This window comes from Salvelinus alpinus, chromosome 2, assembly GCF_045679555.1.
Source record: "Salvelinus alpinus chromosome 2, SLU_Salpinus.1, whole genome shotgun sequence".
In the NCBI taxonomy this organism is placed as follows: domain Eukaryota; kingdom Metazoa; phylum Chordata; class Actinopteri; order Salmoniformes; family Salmonidae; genus Salvelinus; species Salvelinus alpinus.
The window spans coordinates 7,525,169-7,538,379 of record NC_092087.1 but is presented as its reverse complement, the minus strand read 5'-3'; the positions used below and the strand labels follow the sequence as shown (position 1 = coordinate 7,538,379).

General features: G+C 42.2%; 2 protein-coding genes across 2 annotated transcripts in view; one reads left to right on the top strand and one right to left on the bottom strand.

The window, feature by feature from the left end:
- Nucleotides 1–885: 885 nt before the first annotated feature.
- Nucleotides 886–6,499, bottom strand: LOC139553282 (large ribosomal subunit protein eL32-like). The gene is made up of 4 exons (XM_071365453.1): nucleotides 6,355–6,499; nucleotides 5,070–5,170; nucleotides 2,525–2,706; nucleotides 886–1,069 (listed from the first exon to the last, which is right to left on the bottom strand). The coding sequence occupies exons 2-4, from the start codon at nucleotides 5,163–5,165 to the stop codon at nucleotides 940–942; spliced, it is 408 nt and encodes a 135-aa protein (XP_071221554.1). The 5' UTR covers nucleotides 5,166–5,170; nucleotides 6,355–6,499; the 3' UTR covers nucleotides 886–939.
- Nucleotides 6,500–10,351: 3,852 nt separating this feature from the next.
- Nucleotides 10,352–13,211, top strand: part of ssuh2.1 (ssu-2 homolog, tandem duplicate 1) — a 44,308-nt gene continuing 41,448 nt past the window's right edge. Inside the window, exon 1 of the mRNA XM_071365425.1 lies at nucleotides 10,352–10,737. Coding sequence (XP_071221526.1) covers nucleotides 10,710–10,737 — 28 coding nt within the window. The 5' untranslated portion in view covers nucleotides 10,352–10,709. The remainder of the gene's footprint in view (nucleotides 10,738–13,211) is intronic.

Here is a 13,211-nt window from a genome sequence, read left to right as displayed (position 1 = left end):
TCTTGGTGGTTCCAAACTTATTTTAAGAATGACGGAGGCCACTGTTCTTGGGGACTTTCAATGCTGCAGATACATTTTGGTACTGTTCCCCAGATCTGTTTCACGACACAATCCCGTTGACCTTATGGCTTGGTTTTTGCACTGTCAACTGTGGGACCTTGTGTGGACTCCAATCAAGTTGTAGAAACATCTCAAGGATGATCAATGGAAACAGGATGCGCCCCAGCTCAATTTCACATCTCATAGCAAATGGTCTGTATGTTTATTTTCAACACATTTGCAAAAATGTCTAAAACCTGTTTTCGCTTTGTCATTATGCAGTATAATTGTGTAGATTAGTTTATTTTTTTAATCCCTTTCAGAATAAAGGTTGTAACACTAAAGCATGGTTCCCCAACTAGCAGCCCACGGGTGACTTTAGCATTTTCATTGGACATAAGACACAAAAAAAAATCTAATATATAAAGCCCTTTTTACATCAGCTCCAAGTGATTTTAATTTTGTAAATCTGTTCCAAGTATTCCCACGCATAAAGAAACAAGATTAAATATAAACTTAGACAATTTTAAATATATCTCTTAGGGCTTTTTGTTTTTTATTATTACGTTCCCTGCCCAACCATCTGATCAACATTATTTGTAATTGGCCTGCAGCTGAAACTAGTTGATGATCCCTGCCTTAAAGCCATCATAATGCATTATGACTCCCTAATATATCACACCCAGAAGCCATTATTTTACCTTTATTTAACCAGGAAGGGCTCATTGACATTTATAGTCACTTTTTCAAGAGTGTCCATTATAGATGACTATAATGCATTATGACCCCTCCCCCCCCACCACCCTAATATAATCACACCATATCAGAAAAACAGGCAAATACCAATGACAGGTATATATATAATTTATTGATCAAACAATAAAGAGGCGTGGTCCCAGATCACTCGTGTTCCTCGCTGCGTAGCCTGGCGTTGGGGTTGGTGATCTTGATGGCCAGCTGAGCTGCCCTCTCCACGATCAACTTCCTGTTCTTAGACGACACATTGTGGGCTATCTCTGCAGCATGGGTCCTGTGGAGGAGGAGGGGAGAGAATAGTTACAGTAACAGACACCGGAGGGCAAAAGGGGGAGATTTAATTTCTCCGGAAAACAGCTGATGCCATCAGGGTTAGGGTCAATTCAATTTAGGAAGTAAACCCCGAAATTCTAATTTCTCAATGCTTATTTAATTCAAATGGAATGATCAACCCTGGATGTCACCAAACAAATCAATTTGAAGAGCCATGCATATGTAACAGTATAACTTTAGACCGTCCCCTCGCCCCGACACGGGCGCGAACCAGGGACCCTCTGCACACATCAACAACGGTCGCCCACGAAGCATCGTTACCCATCGCTCCACAAAAGCCACGGCCCTTGCAGAGCAAGGGGAAACCCTACTTCAAGTCTCAGAGCAAGTGACGTAACCGATTGAAACGCTATTAGCGCGTACCCGCTAACTAGCTAGCCATTTCACATCCGTTACACTCACCCCCTTTCGACCTCCTCCTAAATCTAATAACACAACATGCTGTATTCCTAACACCAAAAACGTATAGATGAAGCTCAGCCACATGCAACTACAGCCACGTTTCAGGCTGATGTTGTAGCAGGTTATCTTCCACCTCCTGGCTACAGGGTGAGCTAAGGGTGGAATGGGTACGTCCTCTGCCGTGCTCTCCCTCCTCGTTCAAACGCCTGGCGTGAGTATGGACGACCCAGCAGGCCACGATGACAGAGGAGGAGTCAGGGAAGGAGGAGTCAGACCCTACTAGATGTATAGGTCATTATACGCTCGGACATCTACAGGACACACATACACGAGGGTTAACCCACATCGCCACGGTCAAGCAGACAGACCGTTACTCTCGCATTCAAAATGTCAGAATGTGAGATCAGGCTGGTTTCACCAGGCTAGGACACAAACATACACCCAAATGAAATATTGCACTTGAATGAACACATTCAAAACAACGAACTGGATAAACCTCCGTATTCTAAAAACAAACGCTCCATTGGCTGTTCTGTAGCCACAGCCACTGTCCACACAGCTAGTCCCTCCCTTTTGGGTTGCCATGGAAATAGTCTCCTAAGAAAGACTCACATCAGACAAACTAAACCATAACGTTGCACCATCAGTCTACTTTCTACCCCTGGGCTACGTTCAGTAGGCAACCCAAACGTTGTTCATGAACCGTCATGAATAAAGCCAACAGGACTCCTTATTATACATGTCTATTATATATCAGTTGTATATAACATGTTTTCTATGGTGAATGTTCCACAACGTGGTGCCCTGTTGAACGCAGCCCTGCTGAACGATCACAGGTTGCATTCCACTTCTCCACCCTTCTCGTCATGGATTTAACAGTGCTGGAAAGCTCTCCAGTCTCCAGCCAATACGTACACCAATCCCATGCTTTTAAATCCATGACGGGCAAGTGTACACATTCAGAGAAAGGAAGAAATAAAATATCGGGACTTACTTGTTGCTCATCATGAGGACCTCCAGCTCTCTGATGTTGTGGACCAGGAACTTCCTGAAGCCGGAGGGAAGCATGTGTTTGGTCTTCTTGTTGCTGCCGTAGCCGATGTTGGGCATCAGCATCTGGCCTTTGAAGCGCCGGCGCACCCTGTTGTCGATACCACGGGGTTTACGCCAGTTTTGCTACAAAAGATAAAACATTAGTAAAGCGATATCCTGCAAATACAGTAGCCAGCTAGTGCGGTGACTAAACTGGTTAGGGAAGGGCTTAGGACAGTTAAAACAGACCGTTCACTTGCCCCATTCCTTAAAGACGCAATCCAGGATCTTAACACAAATTGGATTCGTAAAATACTAAATTGTAGGACATAACATCATACGAAATGGATGTAACATTTTCTTTATTTTTTGGCTTTCGAGCACCACTTTCAAAACCATTGGCTGAAATTATAACCAAAAAACCTCTTCAGTCCCGAGACCCCAGAAAAAAAAATGGTCTTCTCATTAATCTGCATCTCCAGACCTTATATTTAGCCACACAATGAAGTGATTTTAGTTCTACTTGTTGTCCTGAACAGAGGACACAACTATTTGACAAATCAGTTATATTCCTGCGTTTTATTGACGTAATCAAAAAAAAAACGATCAAAATGAATTTATATGAATACGGTAAGTACGGAAATTGTTTGCTTAGTGGGAAATTAATATCAAACTAGTCAGTGACAATTGTGTGGAGTTTTGTGTTTGTGACAGCAACTATTTGAGCTTATTACAGTACAGTATTATAGACACTATGTTCTGGGATTTCCTATGGTCTTCTATGTAGGGCGGCAGGTAGCCTAGTGGTTAGAGCGTTGGGTCAGTAACTGAAAGGTTGCTAGATCGAATCCCAGAGCTGACAAGGTAAAAAATCTGTCGTTCTGCACCTGAACACGGCAGTTAACCCACTGTTCCTAGGCCGTCGTTGTAAATAAGGATTTGTTCTTAACTGACTTGCCTCGTTAAATAAAGATAAAATAAAAACATATTTAAAAACCTTTACTTGTGAAATAAAGAAAAACATGCGAGTCTCAGCTTTCCATACATCAAACCAGTCGGACTCTACTTCTGCCCCCGTTAAGACTAATCACACACAACGTTAAAAAGAGACTAGAAATCCAAATAGCACCGGCGTCGTGGGACACACACATTGGGTTAAGGAAGCAGCAGCACTAACAAGTGTAAACTTTCAGAGATTGCTCATCATTTGAAAAGGCATGTTCCTGACCTCAGCAATAACCAACACCTGGCTCATGTTCCTGATCTCAGTAATAACCAACACCTGGCTTATGTTCCTGATCTCAGTAATAACCAACACCTGGCTCATGTTCCTGATCTCAGTAATAACCAACACCTGGCTCATGTTCCTGATCTCAGTAATAACCAACACCTGGCTTATGTTCCTGATCTCAGTAATAACCAACACCTGGCTCATGTTCCTGACCTCAGCAATAACCAACACCTGGCTCGTGTTCCTGACCTCAACAATAACCAACACCTGGGTCATGTTCCTGACCTCAACAATAACCAACACCTGGGTCATGTTCCTGACCTCAACAATAACCAACACCTGGCTCATGTTCCTGATCTCAACAATAACCAACACCTGGCTCATGTTCCTGATCTCAGTAATAACCAACATCTGGCTCATGTTCCTGACCTCAGTAATAACCAACACCTGGGTCATGTTCCTGACCTCAGTAATAACCAACACCTGGGTCATGTTCCTGACCTCAGTAATAACCAACACCTGGGTCATGTTCCTGACCTCAGTAATAACCAACACCTGGGTCATGTTCCTGACCTCAGTAATAACCAACACCTGGCTCATGTTCCTGACCTCAACAATAACCAACACCTGGCTCATGTTCCTGATCTCAGTAATAACCAACACCTGGCTCATGTTCCTGACCTCAACAATAACCAACACCTGGGTCATGTTCCTGACCTCAACAATAACCAACACCTGGGTCATGTTCCTGACCTCAACAATAACCAACACCTGGGTCATGTTCCTGACCTCAGCAATAACCAACACCTGGCTCATGTTCCTGACCTCAGTAATAACCAACACCTGGCTCATGTTCCTGACCTCAGCAATAGGTCAGGGTCATGTTCATTAGACACCAAACAGAAGAAAGACACAGGAAGGAACTACCTGAATTGGTCCAATAAGAAACACTTGTTTTCTATGTGCCCTAATGCAGTGGTTTTCAAACCTCTCCATCGGGGAGGACCCCCCAGACGTTTTAAACAGGATTTTTGTTGTAGCCCTGAACTAGCTCACTGATTCACCTAAATCAAGAGCTTGGTGATTATCTGACAAGTTGAAATGAGGTGTGGTGGCTGTGGAATAGTTCAAATACATGGAACGGCTGGGGATTCGAGGAGAGGTTGTAAAACCGCCTACCCTAATAAATACAACCCTGGTTCAAACCCGTTAGCGTAGCACAGATTCAAACGCTGTTTGCTACAATTCATTATATAGTGGCCAACATCAACCGTACCTTGACTTTGACATAGCGGTCTGACTGATGTCTGATGAACTTCTTCACCCTCTTCTTGACGATCTTGGGCCTTTTCAGAGGCCTCAATGCTGCCATGATGCCTGGAGGAACATAAACAAACAGTCTGTTAGCAGTACCCTGGAGGAAGCAGTCTATTTCACCATCCGATTTAAAAATATATATTTTATTAGCTACCCACAGGGGGGGGTTAGCCAAGTGTCTCGTTTGAGACAAGCTACTACTCATTGAGGCATCAGGTAGCCTAGCGTTTAGAGGCAAGTCAGTAACCGGAGGGTTGCCAGGTTGAATCCCAGGTCTGAAAGGAAAAATCTTGCTGGATGTGAGCTGGCAACCAGAGGGTTGCTGGTATCAAATTCTAGATGTCATTTGCCTGTCGTTGTGCCCTTGAGCATGAGACCTAACCCCCACCCACAAAAACTGCTCCTCGGGAGCCTTAGCTTCTGTCGAGTCTGCAACGACCGGATGTTCCGGTATTCAGGGGAAATGTAAAGAGCCTGTGATACGACTTCAGCTTTTGGACATTGACTGGATTGGTTGAACACTGCAGAAAAAAACCTAAACAATACAAGGCTTTTCTTCTTGTCAAGACCAGTACATACACCTGACACGTTAGGTTAGGCCCCAGTGTAACAGCACCCCCCCCCCCCCCAACCTATATTGTGTGTCTTTCGTGGGGTTAGGATAAAGCATAAATCAATTAGGTTAGCAAAGCAAAATAGCCTAATGTAGCCATCTCGATGCATTTAGCTAGGCTAGCAGGCATTTAGCTAGGCTAATATGCCCGCATCATTTGTACCGACTTGTTCATTTGATGTGCACGGTTTCCGCTTCAGTAGAGATATTTGCAGCGAAAGGACAAAAACAATGTGCTGGACGCTGCTGTGATTAGACACGATGGGACAGCCACGTCACTATAGTTGACAACTAGCCATATGGTCCGAAACCGGCTAGTTTCCCAACTTTTCCCCTAGTTACGTGTAGTCAAATCCATAGACCGACTACACTAGCATATAATTTGGGCAAATATGGATCTGCAAAGGTAGACCGTCGCTGCTAGTAGAGTTAAATAACGCTAGCGGCTACTTTTAACCATCTTTTGATCGGACATTCCAGTGTCCGATGTGCCTATCTTTATAACAGCCACACATCTACAATAACGACAAAATCTATAAAGTTCGATTGAATATATAATGAATACCGTTGATTTTGATGGAGTAGAGTGATACAATTATAAGGATGCTGTCAGATTTCCATGTTCACTTACCGTTGGGTCTTGTATGCCTACCTAGAGGCAGATGAAGGAAAGAGGGTGGAGACTGTTCTTCTTCCTCTTCCGTTGCTTTTAAGCAAAAAAATGTAATAACTAAACCAAGATAGATCACAGCCTGTCGTTTCCAATGGAAACAAATGAGTCATAGTGGGCAGAGCCAAACACGAGCTAGCGAGATCCTATTGGCTCGTTCTAGCATCATTTGCATGTTACTGTTAGGGAACACCTACTCTGTGAAGTGCGCGTGTGCAATAACTCAATTCGCTCTCGCACTCCTTGTAAACAACGCGATTTTTTATAACTTTGGCAAAGGGTAAATTCTTCAAAACGTAGTCCACTCTGTTCATAACAGATGACTAGGTTTTGGAAACAAAAAACTGTATTGAGATCCAATGTTTCATCGATTACAAAATGTGCAGATTGTCAGCCGAAATCCATCTTCCATCATCTTCCACTGCTGGCCACATGGCTTCTTCTCACTACCATATTTGGTAGTGGGTGGATACGCCAAGCGGATGCTTCACATTTATACATCCAGTGAAATATCTGTCACATTGTTATATCTGTGACAAAACTTCTTCTTCTTCTATAGGTTTTATGGCAGACTACAACCCGTGTATTGCCGCCACCAACTGGACGGGGTGAAAAACCAAGGCAAAACGAAAATCCATTCGTGATAGGGAAAACTAACTTAATAAACCCAAATAAAAATTGTACATAGACGAAACCAAAACCAAACTCCCACTTCTACCTTCATTCAATTCTCCATATGTCCCTTCTCAGGCTCTAGGGCCTGAGACGGTGGTGTGGCTTGTGACAATACTCAAATAAAATGTTATTTGTCACATACACATGGTTAGCAGATGTTAATGCTAGTGTAGCGAAATGCTTGTGCTTCTAGTTCCGACCATGCAGTAATATCTAACAAGTAATCTAACCTAACAATTTCACAACAACAACCTTATACACACACGTGTAAAGGCATAAAGAATATGTACATAAAAGATATATGAATAAGTGATGGCCGAACGGCATAGGCAAGATGCAGTAGATGGTATAGAGTACAGTATATACATATGCGATGAGTAATGTAGGGTATGTAAACATTATATAAAGTGGCATTGTTTAAAGTGGCTAGTGATACATGTATTACATCAAGATGGCAAGATGCAGTAGATGGTATAGATTTGATTTGATGGTATAGAGTACAGTATATACATATGAGATTAGTAATGTAGGGTATGTAAACATTAGTGGCATTGTTTAAAGTGGCTGGTGATACATTTATTACATACATTTTTCCATTAATTAAGTGGCTAGAGTTGAGTCAGTATGTTGGCAGCAGCCACTCAATGTTAGTGATGGCTGTTTAACAGTCTGATGGCCTTGAGATAGAAGCTGTTTTTCAGTCTCTCAGTCCCAGCTTTGATGCACCTGTACTGACCTCGCCTACTGGATGATAGTGGGGTGAACAGGCAGTGGCTCGGGTGGTTGTTGTCCTTGATGATCTTTTTGGCCTTCCTGTGACATCGGGTGCTGAAGGTGTCCTGGAGGGCAGGTAGTTTGCCCCCGGTGATGCGTTGTGCAGACCTCACTACCCTCTGGAGAGCCTTACGGTTATGGGCGGAGCAGTTGCCGTACCAGGCGGTGATACAGCCTGTATACAGGCTGTATCAACAACGTGATACAACATGTAACAGATGTGAAATGGCTAGCTAGTCAGTGGTGGTGCGCGCGCGCTAATAGCGTTTCAATCGGTTACGTCACTCGCTCTGAGACCTTGAAGTAGTGGTTCCCCTTGCTCTGCAAGGGCCGTGGCCTTTGTAAAGTGATGGTTAACGACGCTTCGTGGGTGTCAGTTGTTGATGTGTGCAGAGGGTCCCTGGTTCGCACCCGGGTCGGGGCGAGGGGACGGACTAAAGTTAAACTGTTACATATGCCCACCCATGGCTGCACCCCTGTCCAGTCATTTGAAATCCATAGATTTCAGGCCTAATGAATTTTATTTTTACTGTAACTCAGTAAAATCATTGAAATTGTTACATGTTACATTTATATTTTTTGTTCAGTATAACATCCTGTGGTTGCATTCACTTTTTAAAAAAAAAGACATGATCAATTGACTTTAAAAGTCAACCGGGCTATAAACACTAATCCTATGTGTTAACAGATTGAACAGAGCCTCACCTTGACCGTACTGTCCAAACAAGCCTCCTTGGTAAAGATGTGTTTACTGGCCAATCTGGTAATTTTAGGATTATACAGGCCCGCCTCTGATTTGAAGATACAGAATGATATCCTTACAGTAAACTTGTCACGGCTGTTGAAAGGAGAGGACCAAGGTGCAGCGTGGTGAGCGTACATTTTCTTTATTTTAATCAAAATGACGCCGAACAAAACAATAAACACTACAAAAAAACAAACCGTGAAGCTAAAGGCTATGTGCCCTAAACAAAGTCAACTTCCCACAAAGACAGGTGGGAAAAAGGGCTACCAAAGTATGGTTCTCAATCAGAGACAACAATAGACAGCTGTCCCTGATTGAGAACCACACCCGGCCAAACACAAAGAAATACACAATATAGAACATAGAATACCCACCCCAACTCACACCCTGACCAAAACCAAAATAGAGACATTAAAAGGATCTCTAAGGTCAGGGCGTGACAAAACTTTTGTTCTCAGTTCTTAACTGATATACTGTGTGTTTCACACCTGAGTGTTCTATGATTTTTCTTTTACTTGGTTAAACAGTGAAAACAACTGGCCATTTATATGACCACAACCCCCCTCCCCCCCCCCACACACACACATTTTGAGTACATTGGCATACCCCATCCTTGTATTGAGGTACGTTTTCTGACCCATATCTCGCTCTGGCGCCGCGGTGTCTTAATGTAACCATAATTGCGTTCTGACCCCAGTGTAGCTCAGTGTAAACAAGCGTAAAGTTAGGTTCAGTAGCTTCTGCGTAAATGTAACCGATGTGAAATGGCTAGCTAGGTAGTGGTGGTGCACGCTAGCAGCCTTTCAGTCGGTGACGTCACTCGCTCTGAGACTTGAAGTAGTGGTTCCCCTTGCTCTGCAAGGGCCGCGGCCTTTGTGGAGCGATGGGTAACGACGCTTCGTGGGTGTCAGTTGTTGATGTGTGCAGAAGGTCCCTGGTTCGCGCCAGGGGCGAGGGGACGGTCTGAAGTTATACTGTTACATAAAGGTAGGTTCAGTAGCTTCTGTTCAGATTGGTTAGACTTTAGTTTCAGAACCTGTTTATTTCTGTGAAAGGTTTTTATTTTTAATAAATTGTTTTTGCCACCATCATTATTCGCCTCTAGCCTATCACTACAATTGTTTTTGTGAATAAAATCCCTGTTTCTGCACCTAAGGCTTATCCTTTGCCTTCTGACTGCCTGCCTACTAGAACATTCTATATTCTGAATCAGGGGAAGTTGGAGAACAATCAACACTTCTTTTCTTTAAAGTTTGTTTTAAAAAAAAGATTGAAATATTTTTTTTTATGCACACAAAAAAGGGTGTTGATTGTTCTCCATCCTCCACTAATTCAGAATATATACATGTTTTATTGACATGACATTCTTGGTTCAATAGTTATTGACGAGAGAACCAAATATACGATATAAAACACATTTTACTTTCGGTATACCGGATCATATACCTATTGGCGCTCTAAAAAGTCGGGTAGGCCTAAACAACATTTCCCTGTGGAGATTTTGTCTAATTTCGAGCAGTTGAAGGACAAACCACACAGACAACTGCTTCACGACTTAAACCACCCAGTTTATAATCTAGTGTAAACTATGGTTAAAGATTCCATTAAGTATTTATTACCCGTTGACGTTGTATGAAACTGAATCACTGTTCAGATAACGGCCGAGAGGCTCAATGTGTCGTGTCGACCTCCTGTGGCTGTGGATGATATAGCCTCTCCTCGGTCTTATCTAGAGTACAGTACTGTAGAGTAGAGTACAGTCCCACCACCACACTGTACATGCTCGTCCGGCGTGCGTGAGAGCACACTGCGAAGAAGCTAGAATAGAGAAACCAAAACTCTTCAACTCAGAAAATGTACTCTATGGAAGATAGCAAATGTTTTTTTTAATGAACCCCGTCGAATGTTAGAGCAAAGTAATTATATGCCAGTTTTGTAATAAATTTTTTTCCCGGGCGTGGTTTGCATTCAACATTCCTTCTTATATGTCATGTGACCGAGGATTCATTTAAACAGTGCACTGGCTGGAATAGGGTCACCGTTGGAGAAAGTCCGTCGTGCTGCTCATGTAGTATAGCCTGCCTAAGTGTGTTTAGATAGTTTGAAATAAACAAACCAGGGCATGGACGAGAAGGATGACGAACAGCTTGGTGAGTTTCGTTTTCTTTGTAATTTACTACAAGAAAGTTAAAGTGGACATTTGGCCATCTCCCAGTGCAGTGGTTCCCAACCAGGGGTACTAGGAACCTCTGGGGGTACTTGGCATATGAACAGGGGGAGCTTGAGATGACTCGTGAGACCATAGGCCTAATGTTAAAATGTACACGAGGGGGTACTTCTGGGTCAGTTGGTGGTACAGTATCCGGAAAGGGTTGGGAACCAAGGTCCTAGGGCATGGTTCCCCAATAGGCAACCCTTATTTGGCCCCCCAAGTTTTCTGACGCCCCCAAATTAAAAGTATGTAAAATCACCAGGAAAATCATATCAAATGTATTTTAATTCAGTATTTCCATGCATAAATACATATTTATACTGTGTGTAGGCCTATGTATTTTTTTCAACGGACAAATAAAATCGATAAATCAATCAACAGAGAGGCATATGTGATCGTATCCCAATGTAATCAAGGTTTGAAAATATTCTGTTTTTCGGTATCTGTTTGGGATTCTTGCGGTCAATTTGCAGTGTAGCCTACAAATCATTCATAACACCACGTTTTCATCCATAGTTTTTATGCGAGTAAATTCATACCCTGTAAAGAAAAATCATGACTGCCCTGATGGAAACAGGACGTTACGGTACAATTTTATAAACTGATCATTTGTTCGTTCGACATGGCGCGTTATTTTTGTGTCGGTAAAATGTATTATGCGCTAGTCCACGTGATGCGATGATTATTATGGATAAGAGCGAGAATATTAGAATTTGTCAAACGGCAGTCAAGCGTTGATCCTCAATATTTATCCGAAAGCAGCGTCAAACTCATCACCCTATACTTTCACGACCATGTTCAATTCATCATAATTTATTTAATATGTATCCTATTAGACTTCATGGTTTGCCAAGTTGTAGTGGGAGGACCACATACCATATCACCGCGTGACTCCAAATTTACTTCGATAAAATTGTTATTATATCAATATTTGCGCAACTTGTACTCTCTCGAAACATTTCACAGCATGCCTGATGGAAACGGATGTGTTGTTGAACGTTCCAATGTCGACCAAACAGAAAACGGAACAATGCCAATTTATATAATGTTTACATATCCTACATTACTCATCTCAGATGTATACAATGTACTCTAAATGTACTCTATCCAGCGCCATTTTGCGCATAATTAATTTTACCGACACAAAAAGCTCCCACTATGTCGAACTAACAAATTATGTCGGAATTTATACAATTGTACCAAAACTATTTGTTTCCATTACAGCTGTCCTGCTTTGTTTTTATATTCGGTATGACTTTACTCGCATAAAAACAGTGAATGGATTATGACAGATTATGATTTTTCAACGCCAATACCGATAACGATTATTGGAGGACCCAAAAAAGCCGATACCGATTAATCGGCCGATTTTTTACATTTATTTGTAATAATGACAATTACAAGAATAATGAATGAACACTTATTTTAACTTAATATAATACATCAATAAAATCAATTTAGCCTCAAATAAATAATGGAACATGTTCAATTTGGTTTAAATAATGCAAAAACAGAGTGTTGGAGAAGAAAGTAAAAGTGCAATATGTGCCATGTAAGAAAGCTAACGTTTAAGTTCCTTGCTCAGAACATGAGAACATATGAAAGCTGGTGGTTCCTTTTAACATGAGTCTTCAATATTCCCAGGTAAGACGTTTTAGGTTGTAGTTATTATAGGACTATTTCTCTCTATACGATTTGTATGTCATATACCTTTGACTATTGGATGTTCTTATAGGCACTTTAGTATTGCCAGTGTAACAGTATAGCTTCCATCCCTCTCCTCGCCGCTACCTGGGCTCGAACCAGGAACACATCGACAACAGCCACCCTCGAAGCAGCGTTACCCATGCAGAGCAAGGGGAACAACTACTCCAAGTCTCAGAGCGAGTGACGTTTGAAACGCTATTAGCACGCACCCCGCTAACTAGCTAGCCATTTCACATCGGTTACAGCAGCCTAATCTCAGGAGTTGATAGGCTTGAAGTCATAAACAGCGCAATGCTTGAAGCATTGCGAAGAGCTGCTGGCAAACCGCACAAAAGTGCTGTTTGAATGAATGCTTATGAGCCTGCTGGTGCCTATCATCGCTCAGTCAGACTGCTCTATCAAATCATAGACTTAATTATAACATAATAACACACAGAAATGCGAGCCTTAGGTCATTAATATGGTCGAATCCGGAAACTTTATTCCGTTTATTCTTTCAGTGAAATACGGAACCGTTCCGTAATTTATCTAACGGGTGGCATCCATAAGTCTAAATATTCCTGTTACATTGCACAACCTTCAATGTTATGTCATAATTACGTAAAATTCGGGCAAATTAGTTCGCAATGAGCCAGGCAGCCCAAACTGTTGCATATACTCTGACTCTGCGTGCAATGAACGCACGAGAAGTGACACAATTTCACC

Bases quoted from the DNA above. Each gene is read 5' to 3' on its own strand.
- LOC139553282 (XM_071365453.1), bottom strand. From the start codon at position 5,165: ATGGCAGCATTGAGGCCTCTGAAAAGGCCCAAGATCGTCAAGAAGAGG. The intron at 2,707-5,069 runs GTACGGTTGATG...TATCTTTTGTAG, and splicing joins ACCGCTATGTCAAAGTCAAG to CAAAACTGGCGTAAACCCCG. The intron at 1,070-2,524 runs GTAAGTCCCGAT...CCTCCTCCACAG, and splicing joins GTCCTCATGATGAGCAACAA to GACCCATGCTGCAGAGATAG.